General features: G+C 36.8%; 1 protein-coding gene across 10 annotated transcripts in view; it reads left to right on the forward strand.

Annotated features, from left to right (window-relative positions):
- BRIP1 (BRCA1 interacting helicase 1) overlaps positions 1–15,725 on the forward strand; it is a 115,593-nt gene that overhangs the window by 11,625 nt on the left and 88,243 nt on the right. For 9 of the 10 annotated variants that reach the window (XM_045586397.1, XM_045586396.1, XM_045586399.1 and 6 more), the window contains 2 exons: positions 29–156; positions 5,781–5,900. In XM_045586397.1, the coding sequence (XP_045442353.1) occupies positions 29–156; positions 5,781–5,900 (248 nt within the window). The remainder of the gene's footprint in view (positions 1–28; positions 157–5,780; positions 5,901–15,725) is intronic. The other variant, XM_045586403.1, reaches the window with a different exon arrangement.

Consider the following 15,725-nt stretch of genomic DNA (forward strand, 5'->3'; position numbering starts at 1 on the left):
ATGCTAATTTTTTAACTTCTTTTATAAGACTCTCCTGAAAAAACTACGCTGGCTGCGAAATTATCTGCCAAGAAACAGGCATTCATATGCAAAGATGAAAATGATGATTTTCAAGTAGAGAAGAAAAGAATTCGATCCTTAGAAACTACGCAGCAGGTAAATAGAGTTTATTGGCAGTGCAATAATCCCATTAGTTATAGCTGAAGAAGGCTGTCAGATATCAGTTTGACTTGTGGAGATTAGTGGGGTCACAGATGTAAAATAATGGTAAATTGTTGTAATTGAATTTTAGGTATTACTCATTACAAAGAGTTTATTATAAAAGATTAGAGGCCTGGTGCACAAGTTCATACACCAGTGGGGTCCCTTGTCCTAGCCAGCGGGATCAGGCCAAAACTGGCTCTCCTAGCCCCCAAGTGGTCCCGGATTGTGAGGGCGCAGGTCTGCACCAATGCATGATTGGGGCCAGGAAGGGACTGGGGGAGGGCTCTGGCCCGTCTTGCTCACCCCACCAACAAGCTTACTTACTGGTCAGAGGAGCATCTGCTCCTTGATGGTCAGTGCACGTCATAGCCAGTGGTCGACTGGTCAACTGTCTGCCCCATGGTGGTCAGTGCACATTATAGCAACTGGTGGATTGGTTGACTGCTTGCTGGTGATCAGTGCACGTCATAGTGAACGGTTGAGCACCCTTAGCATATTATTAGCATATTATGCTTTGATTGGTTAAACGGACAACCAGACACTTAGCATATTAGACTTTTATTATATGACTAGAGGCCCAGAGCATGAAATTCGTGCATGGGTGTGCATGTCTCTCAGCCCAGCCTGCACCCTCTCCAATCTGGGACCCCTTGAGGGATATTTGACTTCCCGTTTAGGTCTGATCTGGGTATTCAGACATCCCTCTCACAGTCCAGGACTGCTGGCTCTCAACTGCTTGTCTGCTTGCCTTCCTGATTGCCCCTAACTGCTTCTGTCTGCCAGCCAGATCACCCTCTAACCACTCCTCTGCCAGCCTGATTGATGCCTAACTGCTCTCCTGCCAGCATGTTTGCTCCTAACTGCCCTTCCCTGCAGGCCTGGTCACCTCTAATTGCCCTTCCCTGTAGGTCTGGTTCCCTCCAACTGCCCTCCCCTGCAGGTCTGGTCCATCCCCTCCCTCCCAACTGCTCTCCCCTGCAGGCCTAGTCCCTCTCAATTGCCCTCCCCTGCTGGCCATCTTGTGACAACCATTTTGTGTCCACATGGGGGCAACCATTTTTGACCATGTGGGTGCAGCCATCTTGTGTGTTGGAGTTTTGGTCAATTTGCATATTACTCTTTTATTATATAGGATAGAGGCCTGGTGCATGGGTAGGGCCTGGCTGTTTTGCCCTGAAGGGTGTCCTGGATCAGGGTGGGGGTTTTCTTGGGGTGTGAGGCGGCCTGGATGAGGGGCCTATAGTGGTTTGCAGGTCGGTCACGCCCCCCGGAGACCCAAGCAGAGGCCCTGGTATCTGGGATTTATTTATTTTCTATAATTGGAACTTTGTAGCCTTTAGCACAAGCCAGGGCCAGTCAGGGCAGGGCGGGAAGTTTGGCTTCCTCCATTGCTGGGAACAAGCCTCCTACTCTCTCTTTGGCTGTAGCCATCTTGCCTGGCTTAATTTGCATACTCATTCCTGATTGGCTGGTAGGCGTGGCTTGTGGGCGTAGTGGAAGTATGGTCAATTTGCATGTTTCTCTTATTAGTGTAGAAAGAATTATTTACAGTCAATGTTATTAAGGTGAAACTGCATGATGCTTACTTATATATGAGGAATGTTATAGTAAAATATTTATTTATGGAATATATTATTAATAGAACTACTTTGTATGTTTTAACTTCTTTACTGTTTTTATTTAATAATGACATTTTTTTGCCAAAATTCCTTTTATATGAATATTTATGTGATGGATATTTTTGGTATTGGTAGTTTTAATGTATTTACAAGGTTTACTCTTATTTATTAAGTTTTTTTTTTTTAAAGTTTTTAATATCAATACAGGATAAAATTTCTACAAATTATTGAAAGGCCTAAATTACTAGATATTTTAAATGACAATACTTTTCGTAGATGAATACTATGTTTTCTCATAGAGTTCATGGTAGTGAGATGGGGAGGCTGGGATTTTTAATAGCCTTAATTACAAATAAAAAGGGTATTATTTATATTATTTAATTAGCACGTCATTTGCACATAATTGAATATTTTAATTGAATATGTTAAAAAAGTTTTCTGCATTATGTAGTTTATTTACAATCTTTTTAACTTTCATAATTAAACCATTTTTAGAAATAGAAGGAACTAGTTTATTTTTGGAAAAGCACCAATTACAAATGAAGCATGAATCTTTAGAAAATTTTCCCTCCCCCCAAAAAATGTGTACATGGATTGGATGTTGTGAGGTAATATAACACTTATCCTTGACTTCTTGGGGTCTCATTTCTTTTTTGGTAGGAATGGGATCATGAATAGAAATGCCCCTCTCCCCTTTATAGTTTAAGTAAATAGGGTTTTGGCAAGTTGACAAAAAACACAGACATTTTGGAAAGCAAACTTAGTGGTATTTATGAAATAAATTTAGTCAGAGAATCCAAGATGGCTGCATAGGTAAACACCTAGCCGCAGCCACACACAACAATTTCAATAAAATACAACTAAAATATAAAATGGACATTACCTAGAATTAAGGAAAGTCGACTGACTGGAAATTCTACAATGAGAAGCAAGGAGAAAACCAGAAGGAGGCGCGGAGGAGCTGGAAAAGCCCAAGGTACGGAGACGCCGTGCGCGCGGAGAGGACGGAGTCGGAGAGGAGGGAGGCCGAGTGCCTGGCTGGCGTTTCCTAGCGGGAAGGAGATAAAAGCTCCGACTGTGCTGGGCCCCAGTTCCGACTGCTCTGAACCCCAGTTCTAGGCCAGACCCCAGGGACCCAGGCTTATCCATAGGGAGCTAGGCTGTAAGGCGGAACCCCGGGGGAGCGGCGAAAGGAGGTCCCGGAGGAGCGCATATTGCGCACAGAGAAGGGATGGTTGGCTGTGCCGCGGAATTGCCCTGGCGGGAAGGAGACGGGCTCCAGACTGCTCTGAATGCCACCTCCAACTCCACTTTCAACTGAACTGAACCCCAATACCGGGCTCATTGGGGGAAAGCCTAGACTGTTTGGTAGCAGGCGAAAATCGAGGGCACCTTTCTCTCAGACGCGCTTGCAGCAAGTACTGAAGGACCCTGAGGCCCAGGAACCGCATAGGGCAGGGCTGACGGAAGCCAAGGCTGTAGGCTCCATCCTGAAACTCCGCCCCATCTGTAGCTGCGAAATGCGACAATGAAATAGATCACAAACGAAAGAAATGGAGGACAAAAAACAACTGGATATAGAGTTCAAATCTACGCTTATAAGATTTTTCAAGAATTTCCTAGAAAAGATCGATAAGACCCATGAGGATATGAAAAGAGATCAACTAGAATTAATAAGGAATCAACAAGAAATGATAAGGGATCAACAAGAAATAAAGAATACATTGTCTGAAATAAAAAATACTATACAGAGTCCTAAAAACAGAATGGAAGATCACAAGAATCAAGTCAAAGATTTGGAACATAAAGAGCCAGAAGACACTCCTCCGCAGAAGCAAGAAGGCAAGAGAATCCAGAAAATTGGAGATAATGTAAGAAACCTCTGGGACAACTTCAAGCTAACCAACATCAGAATTATGGGGGTCCCAGAATATGAGAGAGAGCAAGATATTGAAAACATACTGAAAGAAAAAGTGACAGAAAACTTCCCCCACCTGGTGAAAGAATTAGACTTACAAGTCCAGGACGCACACAGAACTCCAAACAAAAGGAATCCAAAGAGGACCACACCAAGACAAATCATAATTAAAATTCCAAGAGCAAAAGACAAAGAGAATATTAAAAGAAGCAAGAGCAAAGCAGGTAGTTACCTATAAAGGAGCACCTATACGATTGTCAGCTGATTTCTCAACAGAAACCATGCAGGCCAGACGGGAATGGCAAGAAATATTCAAGGTGATGAATAGTAAGAAACTATAGCCAAAGATAATCTATCCAGCAAAGCTATCACTCAGAATCTAAGGTCAGATACAGAGCTTCACTAATAAAAAAAAGCTAAAGGAGTTCATTACCACCAAATCAGAATTATATGAATTGCTGAAGGGGGTTCTTTCAGAAGAGAAAGTAAATAAAGATAAAAATTATGAACAACAAATACGTAACTATCAACAAGTGAATCTAAAAACCAAGGAAACTAAAAAAAAAAAAATCTGAGGAACAATATTAACTGTTGAATATAATAGAATCAGAGGTATGGAAGGGGAGTGAACTGTTTATTCTTGGGGAAAAGGGGAGAGAGGGATGCGGGAAGAGACTGAACATAAACTGCACCTATGGATGAGGACAATGGGGGGTTGGGGAAAGGGCAGAGGGTGTGGTGGGAACCTAGTGGAGGGGAGCAATGGAGGGGGAGGAAAAAAAGGAACATTTGTAATATGAACAATAAAGATTTATTAAAAAAAAGAAAAGAAATAAATTTAGTCAAATACAACTTGGATTGTCAATTAGCTAGTAAAAGTAATAGTAATCAAGCAATTCTGTCATGTAGGAAATGATGAATGTCTACATTTTAATTTTTTTCTGAGTTTTAATTTACAACGAGGTTTCCTATTTTATTTGCTTTTTTACTTTTCAATTAGGCATATAGTTTGGACTTTGCTATAATACTATACTTGGTGTCCATCTGGTGAAACTATTTTGTGGGAAGATCATTCTTCAGACAATCCTTGGGTTATGTCGGACTCAACATACGTCATTCCATGGTTACAAAAAATCTCCCATTTATTTATGAAAAAAAAGTCATTTCAACATATGTGCTTTATGTTTTTTATTATTTATTTACAATCAGTAAAGGTCAGGAATTGTTATCTTTAAATTTTTTTTTTTTTTTACTATTTCACTTCATTACTGCTGTGTATGTGCTTCTTGTGTGTGACGTAGGTGCTTATGTAGGTGGGTTCCGTCTTTCGGCGAAAATCTCGTTACTCCGAGCTATAGGAATGGATCTCCGACATAACCCAAGGACCTACTGTAGTACAGTTTTGACATATCACTAATTAAGTCTATTTTGGTTAGTGTTAAGTAGATACTAGTATATTTTATTTAAGTCTGTAATAAAGTGCCTGTTTGTTTTTAAAAATTATTCAATTATCATCAGTTGGAAATAGTCATTTTTTAAATGCTGAAAACAAACAGCTATTTGGACCTTTGGAGACAACTAACCTGCTCAAACTTTTTTTTTCTTCTTCCTTTTAATTGAATTTATTGGGACAACTTTTTTTTTTTTTTATATATATATATATATATTTTATTGATTTTTCACAGAGAGGAGGGGAGAGAGATAGAAACTAGAAACGTCGATGAGAGAGAAACATCGACTAGCTGCCTCTTGCACACCCCCTACCGGGGATGTGCCCGCAACCAACTTACATGCCCCTGACTGGAATCGAACCCGGGACCTTTCAGTCCGCAGACCGACGCTCTACCGCTGAGCCAAACCGGTTTCGACGGGACAACTTTGATTAACCAAATTATACAGGTTTCAGGTGTACAGTTCCATAATACATCACCTGTACACTATATGTTTGTTCACTACCTTAAGTCAAGTCTTCTTCCATCACCTTTTATTTCCCCATCCTTCCAGCCTGCTTAAACTGTATTTTGGTTTTGTGTTTACAGATTAGAAAACGGCATTGTTTTGAAAAGGAAGTACATCATTCTGATACAAAAGTTACTCCAGGAAAGCCTACAAAACTCAGCTCTCCATTAAGGAAGATAAACTCCTTTTCTCCACAAAATGTATGTATTTATGCCATTGTTTAGTTAAAAGGAGAATGTGGAATTTGCTAAATCCATATTTGAAAAAGAGGAAGAATACTATAATGTAAAGAACAGTAGAAAACCACTTGGAAGTCTAAGTGCTATCCATCTCTGCTACTAATGTATGAGATGGTAAACCCTGTCCTCTCTGTGCTCCCTTTTCATCATTTGTAAAATGAAAGAATGGGACTAGAAAGAGCACTGAAAGTTTTTTCTCTTTAATATTCTTATGTTTGTGAACCCCACGTCCCCAAAGTTCTTTCAGTGTTCTTAGAGCATTAAAGTAGAACATCACCATTCTGATATTACTTTGTTCCACTATTTATAATCATTTTCTCTAGTATTTATTTGTATTATTTTTACTCCTTTAGCAAATCCTTGCAATGGGGGAGGTATTTTTACAGATACATTATTATGCTTACATTTACTTTTTATTTGTTTATTAAATAAATGCTAACATTGTCTATATACCTTTACAAAAGTGATACATTTTATTTTGTGAAGTGGTAGCATGTATTATTTTAATTTATCACTTTCGCTTAGTGTGTAGAGAAGACATAGGTCCAGCAGAGAGCGCTGTTGACCTTCAGATAAAGTATTGTTGGGTAAAGCCTTGGACTTTTATTTCTCCTTTTTCATCTTAATTCCTGCCTTTTCTTTTTTCTGTCTCTGTCTTTGACTCTGTCTCTGTCTTTTTCTTCCACATTTTCTTCCCTTTCTTTCTCTTTCCCTTCTTCCCTCTCTTCAATATTTGTCATGTTCTCGAGGATCTCAGGAGGAAATGACCAATTTTCTCTGAAAAGTATTTTACAAATTATTTTCTCATAATTTTAATTTACTTTTATTTAATATAGCTGTTTATGTAGTGATATGATGTTTACTATGTGCCAGAAACTCTTCAAAGCACTGTAGAAATATTAGTTTACCTGATAAATACAGGTTCATGTGAGTTAAAAGTTAGTATAGGTCTTTTAAATTTTCTGTGAATTTGATAGTTTTCAAAATAAGACAAAAGAATTTAACTCAATTTTTATAACTCAATGAAAAATGTCTGATGAAGAAATTAAGGCACAGAACATTTAAAATGTTTATGTCACAAAGCTGATGAGTAGAGGCTAGTTTAAAATAAAACCCAGGCCATCAGCTCTAGAATTGATCCTCTCAGCAACCTCGCTATTCTGCCTCTGAATAAACGCTTTGAGATGACTTTTGGGGAAAAGGTAGTTCATTTTTATACAGTTACAGGTCATATTATATGCAATACCATATAGACAGTTCATTTAACTCAGGTCCTCTTTTCAGTCTCTCTCTCAACATCCTGCTCTTTTCTTTATCATGTTTAACAAAGTTTCTATATTTATTTGTAGGCTTAATTGTTTAGTTTGCCTCCTTGTCAGCGTCTCCATAAGGACAAATAGGATGGCTTTCTTGTTCACAGTTTATTACCAGCATCTTTCACAGGACCTGTATGTAAATGTTTGTTGAATAAATGAATGGGAAGAAAAAGGGGGGGCCAAACTTAAGGGTGTGTACAGCTCACCACTATTGTGGCTTATAGCTTTTACTCGGATCCATAGCTTCAGAAGGGGTGACTGTGCTGTTAAATAGAGGCAACCTAAAGCAGGTTTGAAAATATTTTCTTTTTCTTCTATGGCTCATTTTGGTTGTAGCATACAAAAATAAAAGATCAAACAATGATTTCAGGGACCAACAGGCAAATTGGTGCTTAATATAAACAAAAGATTAGAAATAACTTTAAATTTCTATAGTTATTTTCAGAACAGGTTGTTAAATAATATTACCAACTAGTTGAAGTATAATATATTCAAGGCAGACAAATTTTTGAACCTATTATATGCCAGACACTTAAGTAGATACATGGAACAATCTGACAGCCGTCAGCGGGTGCAGGAGGACTGGATGAAAGAAGGTGAAGGGATTAGCCCGAGAACACATATGCATAACCCATAGACACAGACAACAGTGTGGTGATGGCCAGAGAGAAGGGGAGCTGGGTGGAGGTGGACAAAGGGGGAGAAAATGGGGAAAATTGTATTAGTGTCAACAATAAAAATAAAGTTAAAAAAACCACCAGTAACCTGTATTTCATAAAGTTATCTTTATATATAAAAGGCTAAGACCATCCTTGTGTCCGTCTGACTGTCCGACCAACCGGCTAATATATATGACACGCACTGGCAATTTAAAAATGTTGACTCGCACGCGTGTGATACATATTAAGCTCTTGCTGGCACCAATCGTGTGGGTGTGTTTCAATCTGTCATCTATTGTGAATTTGGAACGCCATAGATAGATTACTAAGAGAAATTATGAATTTGAATGTTGCATTTGGTGGGAAAGTTCTCCTTCTCAGAGGAGATTTTTGACAATGTCTCAGTGTTGTGCCGCTTGCTATGTAATGGGCCATAGTACAAACGAATTTAAAACACTGTAGTGTTTGGGGATGTTTCAGACAATTGTACTTAAACAAATATGAGATCAGAGGATTTTGCTTATAGCGAATGATTAATAAAACTTGGAGATGGCAAACTTGATAGCAATTTTCATTTAGGAATGGATATTATTGAAATCTCATGTGAAATGATTTGTAACGAATCTATTATTAAAGCTACCTTTGCAAATAGTATATTTATAGGTAATATTAAAAATATATCTAAATATGCGATTCTTTGTCCTAAAAATGAGCATGTTCATAAATTAAATGAAGAAATTTTGGATATACTTAATGGAGATTTTCACATCTATTTGAGTGATGATCCCATCGATTCAACTGATGATGCTGAAAAGGAAAATTTTCTCATAGAATTTCTTAATAGTATTACTTCATTGTGAATGCCGTGTCATAAGTTAAAATTGAAAGTAGGTACAATTATTATGTTACTGAAAATCTTAATAGTAAATGGGGTCTTTGTAATGGTACTGGATTTATTATCAAAAGATTTCAACCTAACATAATTAAGCTAAAGTATTAATAGGATTTGCAAAAGGAGAGGTTGTTCAGATTCCAAGAATTGATTTGTCCACTGGCCTCCCATTGAAATTAATTCGAAGACAGTTTCCCGTGATTCCAACATTTCCTATAATTATTAATAATTCACAAGGACACACCAGAGTAGGAATATTCCTACCTATACCTGTTTTTGGACATGGTCAGTTATATGTTGCTTTCTCTTGAGTTTGAAGAGCATGTGATGTTAAAGTTATAATTGTAAATACTTCATCACAAGGGAAATTATTCAAGCACTCTGAAAGTGTGGTATACAGCGAGATATATCAATGTTGTTTCTATACCATGTTTTTGTTTTTATATCATATTTTTGTTCTTATATGTTTTTATTGTTTTATTGTATCATATCTTTGTTATATCATGTTGTTTATTAATGAATTTATATTTTATTTTCATATACGTTTTACTAATTTTCTTTAATCTCTGACACTTCTATTATAGATAAATGGTGTATAGTGATATTAAAATATTTCTTTAATTAATTTCCTTTCTATGTGCACAAATCTGTGCACTGGGCCACTAGTTAATAATGATAACTAGTTAATAATGATAGCTTTTTGGAATATATACTTGTACCAATTAATTTTATGTTTTCTCATTTATTTTTTATATCAGCACTGTGAGAAAAGTTGAGCAGATATTAGTCCCATTTTACACATAAGAAAATTGAAGCTTGAAAATATTAGGTTATTTGACTATAGTCATACTGCATGTAAATAGTGGAACCATAATTTGAGCCTACTTCTAAAATTGAGTGAATATGGATTCATGATTATAAATGGGGGGAAAGGAGAGAAAAAGAATGACTAAGAAAAAAATGTTTTTGTTGGCTGGTAAGGAAAAAACAAAGTTACTGTGCAAAATAAAATAGGTTTTATTATTCAGTATGCCTGGCATCAAAATATCTTCCTTTAAATAGTCAACCTACAGTTGGGAATATATAAAGTTATCTTAAACATTTTTGTATTTTATCTACTAAAGAATCAAAGGAAATTTTTTTTAAAATATATTTTATTGATTTTTTTTTTGCCCCCCTCCCTCCCTCCCTCCCACACATCCCCTCCCTCCCCAGAGTTTTGTGTCCATTGGTTGTACTCATATGCATGCATAAAAGTCCTTCGGTTGATCTGTTATCTCCCCCAGATCTTCCTCCCCTCCCCGCTGTAATTTGACAGTCTACTTGTTGATATACTGTCTCTATATCTATCTTTTGGTTCATTAGTTTATAATGCTCTTTGTTATCCACAAATGAGTGAGGTCATGTGGTGTCAAAGGAAATTTAAAATTCAAATTAAAAAATTGTTTGCACAACCTTTAACAATATAAATCAGTACAGAGTGAAAATTAAAATATTCTTTCTTGAAATATTGCTCCCACACTGCTTTTTGCTTCCCAGAAGTAAACAGCGTAAATACTTTTATGAGAATCTTTCTGAATATTTTTGTATAAATTTACAACGGATTATTTTTCATGGTTCTGTTATAGTTTACATTTAAAACAACAACAACATTTAACCCTCTTATTTATAGGGACTTATTTTAATTCATGCACTGGAGGGGGACTTAGCCTGGCCTGCCCCCTCTCACAGTCCAGGAGCCCTCAGGGGCAGGAGGTGACCTGGCAATCAGGGGAAGGCAACACCCCTATCACACCTCTGCTGCTGCCACTGCCGGCAGTGCAAGCCTTGGCCAGCCCTGGTTACCTGAGCCTAGGGCAGCCCTAAGCGGCTGGGGGGCTAAGAGGACTTGGGGGACTCTGGAGGCAGGTGTGCCTGCTGCCGCAATAGGGCTGAGGGGACTGGGCACTGCTATCTTGTGACTGTGGGTGCCGCCATCTTTGAGAGCGTGACAGTCAATTAGCATATTCCCTCCTTATTGGCTGTGGTCACTGCCATTTTTGCCACAGCGTGAGGGTCAGTTAGCATATTCCCTCTTTATTAGATAGAATATGTATGAGGACAGGCTCTAACTGAATGCTTTTCCAAATAGATAACCAAGTGTAGTAGAGTCAACTAAAGTAATTTTTCCTGATATGAAGTTTTGCTATTATCATATCCCAAATATATACTTGATTAGTTTCTGGACCTTTTTTTTTTTCTCTTTAAATTTTTATTTTTTCAAAGTATGTATGTATTTTATCAGAGTCAAAGATTTCTACATGGCTTCAAACAAAAAGTAGTAGACCCTACATTAGTTTTATTTTCTACCCATTTCCACTATCTGAAGTCAATGATTTGAAATCACTTTACCTGTTTATTCTGATATTTGTTTGTTTAAAAATAACATGCTTAACTGCTTTTCTTTTGAATTTTTGGTTTTAGATGCCTTCTATTGCTTTCTTATTATTTTTTCTAAATTTTTCATTACTTCTCCCCTTATCCCTTCACATATTTGGTGTTTACCTTATGTAATTTTGTCAATATCATAAAAATTGAACCAAATGTTATACTGTTACAATTTTTTCCATAAACCAGTTTTATTTTGTTTCTAATGCTAATCTTGTAATATACTTAATTTTCTATATACTTGTAACTGTACCAAAACTCTGATAGAACTTAAAATCTGTCAGTTCATTCAAATGCATCGGGTCAAGAATGTCCTTTTTTTAGTCTTGGTATTTAGTGGAAATAATGAAAATAACCTTTTTATGTTGAATTATATATTTTAAGTGACATTGATATTTTTGTATATGAAAGATTATCTGCTTTTTAGAGAAAATTTGAAAACCATCCAAGTGTAAATTAAGTTATTAACATTAATTCTGAACTCAACTATTCTGTCAAACCATGATATTCTACTTATCTATTTTTACACACCCACACCCACATAATTAGTTTTCTATTGCTGTGTAACAAACCAACCATTTATTTAGTTTTCTATTTTTGGGGTCAGCTATTTAGGCTGGGCTCAGCTGGGCATTTCTTCTGCTGATCTCAGTTGGGCCACTCATGCATCTATGGTCAGCTGCAGGTCAGCTGCAAGTCAGCAAGGCAGCTCTGCTACAGGGGTTGGTTGGCTGTCCACTGGGACATGGGGTGGGTATCTCATCATTCAGCAGGTTAGTCCTGGTTTATGTTTATAAATAATATCCCCAGGGTTCCAGGAGCAGCGTAAGAACAAACTCCAACGTACAAATATCTTTTGAGCTCTTCATTGTGTCATTATGTCTCAGTCACCAAAGCAAGTCACATTGGCCAAACGCAGATTCAAGGACTGGAGTTCACCTCTTGGTGAGAAAAGTTACAAAGTGTTCCCGTTGTTTTGGTTCAGTGGATAGAGCATTGGCCTGAAGGGTCCCAGATTTTATTCTGCCAAGGGCACATGCCTGGGGCACATGCCAAGGGCACATGCCTGGATTGTGGGCTGGATCCCAGAGAGGGCATGCAGGAGGCAGCCGCTCTAGGGTTCTCTCTCATCATTGTTGTTTCTATCTCTCTATGCCTCTCCCTTCCTCTCTGAAATCAATAAAATATATTTAAAAGAAGGAAAAAAGAGTTAACAAGTGTCCTTGCAAAGGCATGTTTGTTTAGGGTTTATAATTTGCATCTTAAATTTGTCACTGTTTTTTCAAATATTTTACTTCACATATAATGTATAAAAACCTTCTGCCACTATGTTTTCATTTCCACTTTTATCTTTTGTGCAATTTTGTTATATATATTTACCTATCTCTATATTATGAACCACACAGTATTTTGTTACTATTTTTGCTTTAAATCACATTATTTTCTTTAATTTTTAACCTTTTATTGAGACAATTTTTTTAATAGAGCAGTTAAAGGATCACAGCAAAATTGAAAAGAAGATACATAAATTTCCCATATGTGCCTTGCCTCCACATGCATAGTTACCTCCATCATCAACATCACCCACCAGAATGGTATATTTTAGTATAGATGATGAATCTGTATTGACGTTTCACAATCACCTATAGTCGATAGTGTACATTATGGTTCATTCCTGATGTACAAAAAATGGGTGTGGACAAATTCATAAATGACATGTATTCATCATTGTGGTATATCATTCAGAGTATTTTTACTGCCCTAAAAATCCTCTGTGTGCTGGCTATTCATCCTGTCCTTGTCTTCCTGAACCCCTGTCAACAACTGATTTTTTTATTGAATTTATTGGGATGACATTGGTTAATAAAATTATATAGATTTCAAGTGTGCAGTTCTATAATACATCATCTGTATGTTTTATTGTGTGTTCACCACCCCAAGTCAAGTCTCCTTTCATATGGTAGAGCATGTTCAGTTTTATAAGAAATAGCCAGTTGTCTTCCATAGTGGCTATACCATTTCATATTCCATCAGCAATGAATGGGAGCTCCTGTTGCTTCACATTCTTGCCAGTATTTAGTGATGTCAGCTTTTTGGATTTTGGTCATTCTAATAGGTGTGTAGTCTTCTTGTTTTGATTTGCATTTCTCTGATGACATTATGACATGTTATAATGAGCATCTTGTCATTTGCTTATTTGCCAAATGTATATTTTCTTTAGTGGGGTTTTTAATTAGAATGAAAAAGTGAGGTGTCTGATTAAGTCTAAAAGAATTTAAAAAGTCATTTTTTAAAAGTTGGTTTGTCATCTTCTTGTTGAGTTTTAAGTGTTCTTTGTATATTTTGGGTGACAGTCACTTATTAGATGTATTTTTGTAAATATTAATATTTTCCCCCAAGAGTATGCCACTTATCTTCTTATTCTCTTTTTTAAAAATACATTTTTATTTATTTCAGAGAGGAATGAAGAGAGTGAGAGAGATAGAAACATCAATGATGGGAAAGAATCATTGATTGAGTGCCTGCTGCACACCCCCAACTGGGGATCGAGCCTGCAACCAGGCATGTGCCCTTGACTGGAATTGAACCTGGACCCACACTCTATCCACTGAGCCAGATCGGCTAGGGTGTCTTCTTATTCTCTTAACATTATCTTTTGCAAAGCAGAAAGTGTTAATTATTATATAATGAAGTCCAGCTTATCTGTTATATCTTTTATGGATCATACCTTTGGTGGTGTATCTAAAGCCACACCCAAGTTTATCTAAGTTCCCTTATGCTATCTTCTAAGAGTTCCATACTTTTTGTATTTCACATTTAGGTCTGTGATCCATTTTGACTTAAATTTTTGTGAAGGGTGTAATAGATTCATTTCTTTGCATGTAGATGTCCAGTTCTTTTAGCACCATTTGTTGAAGAGATGAATTTTGCTCCATTTTATTGCCTTTGCTCCTTTATTAAAGATCAGTTGACTATATTTATGTGGGTCTATTTCTGGGCTTTCTCTTCTGTTCCACTGGTATACTTGTCAATTATTTTACCATAGAGGCCTGGAGCACGAATTCATGCATGGGTGGGGTCCCTCAGCCTGGCCAGCGATTGGGACTGTCTCACCCAGTCCCTATTGGGGCTGGCCAGCCCTGGGGGGAGAGGGGGGGCTGTGGTTGGTTGGCTGCATTGAGTGTCTGCCCCCTGGTGTTCAGTGAGCATCATAGCTACTGGCTGGTTGTCCAGCCATAATAGTCTCTTAGGCTTTTATATAAATAGATACACAGTCTTCAATACTATACTTAATAAGTCTTAAAGTTGGACAGCATAGTCCTTCAATTTTGTTCTTCTTCAATATTCTTTAGCTAATTTGAGTCTTTCATCTCTCCATATAAACTTTAGAAGTCATTTGTCAATATCCACAAAATTACTTGCTGGGATTACATTAAATCTGTAGGTCAAGTTGGTAAGAATGACATCTTAACAATATTGAGTTTTTCTATCCATGAACATGAGATGTTTCTTCATTTAATTCTTTTTTGATTATTTTCATCAGAGTTTTGTAGTTTTCCTTACATAGATCTTGTTTATATTTTGTTAGATTTATTTATACCTAATTGTATTTGGGGTACTAATATAACTGGTATTATGTTTTTAATTTCACACTCTACTCATTGCTGGTATATAGGAAAGTAATTATTGACACTTTACATTTAAACTTTATATTCTGCAACGTTGCTATAATCACTTATTAGTTCCAGGAGTTTTTTTTGTTATTTCCAATTTTCTATGTAAGCGATCATTCCATAGTAAAGACAGTTTTATATCTTTCTTCCCAAGTTATATACCTTATGTTTCCTTTTCTTATCTCATGGCATTCGCTAGAACTTTCAGTATGATGTTGAATAGGAGTGGTGGGAGAGGACATCCTTGACTTATATCTGATCTTAGTGGGAAAGCTTTAAGTTTCTCACAAGTAGGTATGCTGGTTACAATGTGGGGTGTGTTTGTTTTTAAAAAAAAATAAAATTGAGAAAGTTACCCAGTACTCCTAGTTTACTGAGTTTTTATTATGAATGGGTGTTGGATTTTGTTAAATGCTTCTTCTACTGATCATGTGCATTTTCTTTTTTAGATGTTGAACCAGCCTTGCACAGTTGTAGTCTAAGAACAGACATTGTATGGTTTCTGTTTTTTAAAATTTATTAAAGTGTGTTTTATGGCCCAGAATTTCAGGTTCCATCTGAGCTTGAGATTAATGTGTATTCTCTTGTTGTTGGATTAAGTAGTATATAGATGTCAATTATATCCCATTGATTGATAGTGTTGTTGAGTTAGACTATGTCCTTATTAATTTTCTGCTTGCTAGATTTATCGATTTCTGATAGATGAAGCGTTTTTCCTAAAGTTTACAATTTTCATTGGCTAGAGTAGATTCTAATGATTGGGATAAACTTCCGAAAGCAGTATGGCTAGGCTGGCAGGTGGACTCAAGAGCTTAAGA

Source organism: Pipistrellus kuhlii, unplaced genomic scaffold (genome assembly GCF_014108245.1).
Source record: "Pipistrellus kuhlii isolate mPipKuh1 unplaced genomic scaffold, mPipKuh1.p scaffold_m20_p_22, whole genome shotgun sequence".
NCBI classification, from domain to species: domain Eukaryota; kingdom Metazoa; phylum Chordata; class Mammalia; order Chiroptera; family Vespertilionidae; genus Pipistrellus; species Pipistrellus kuhlii.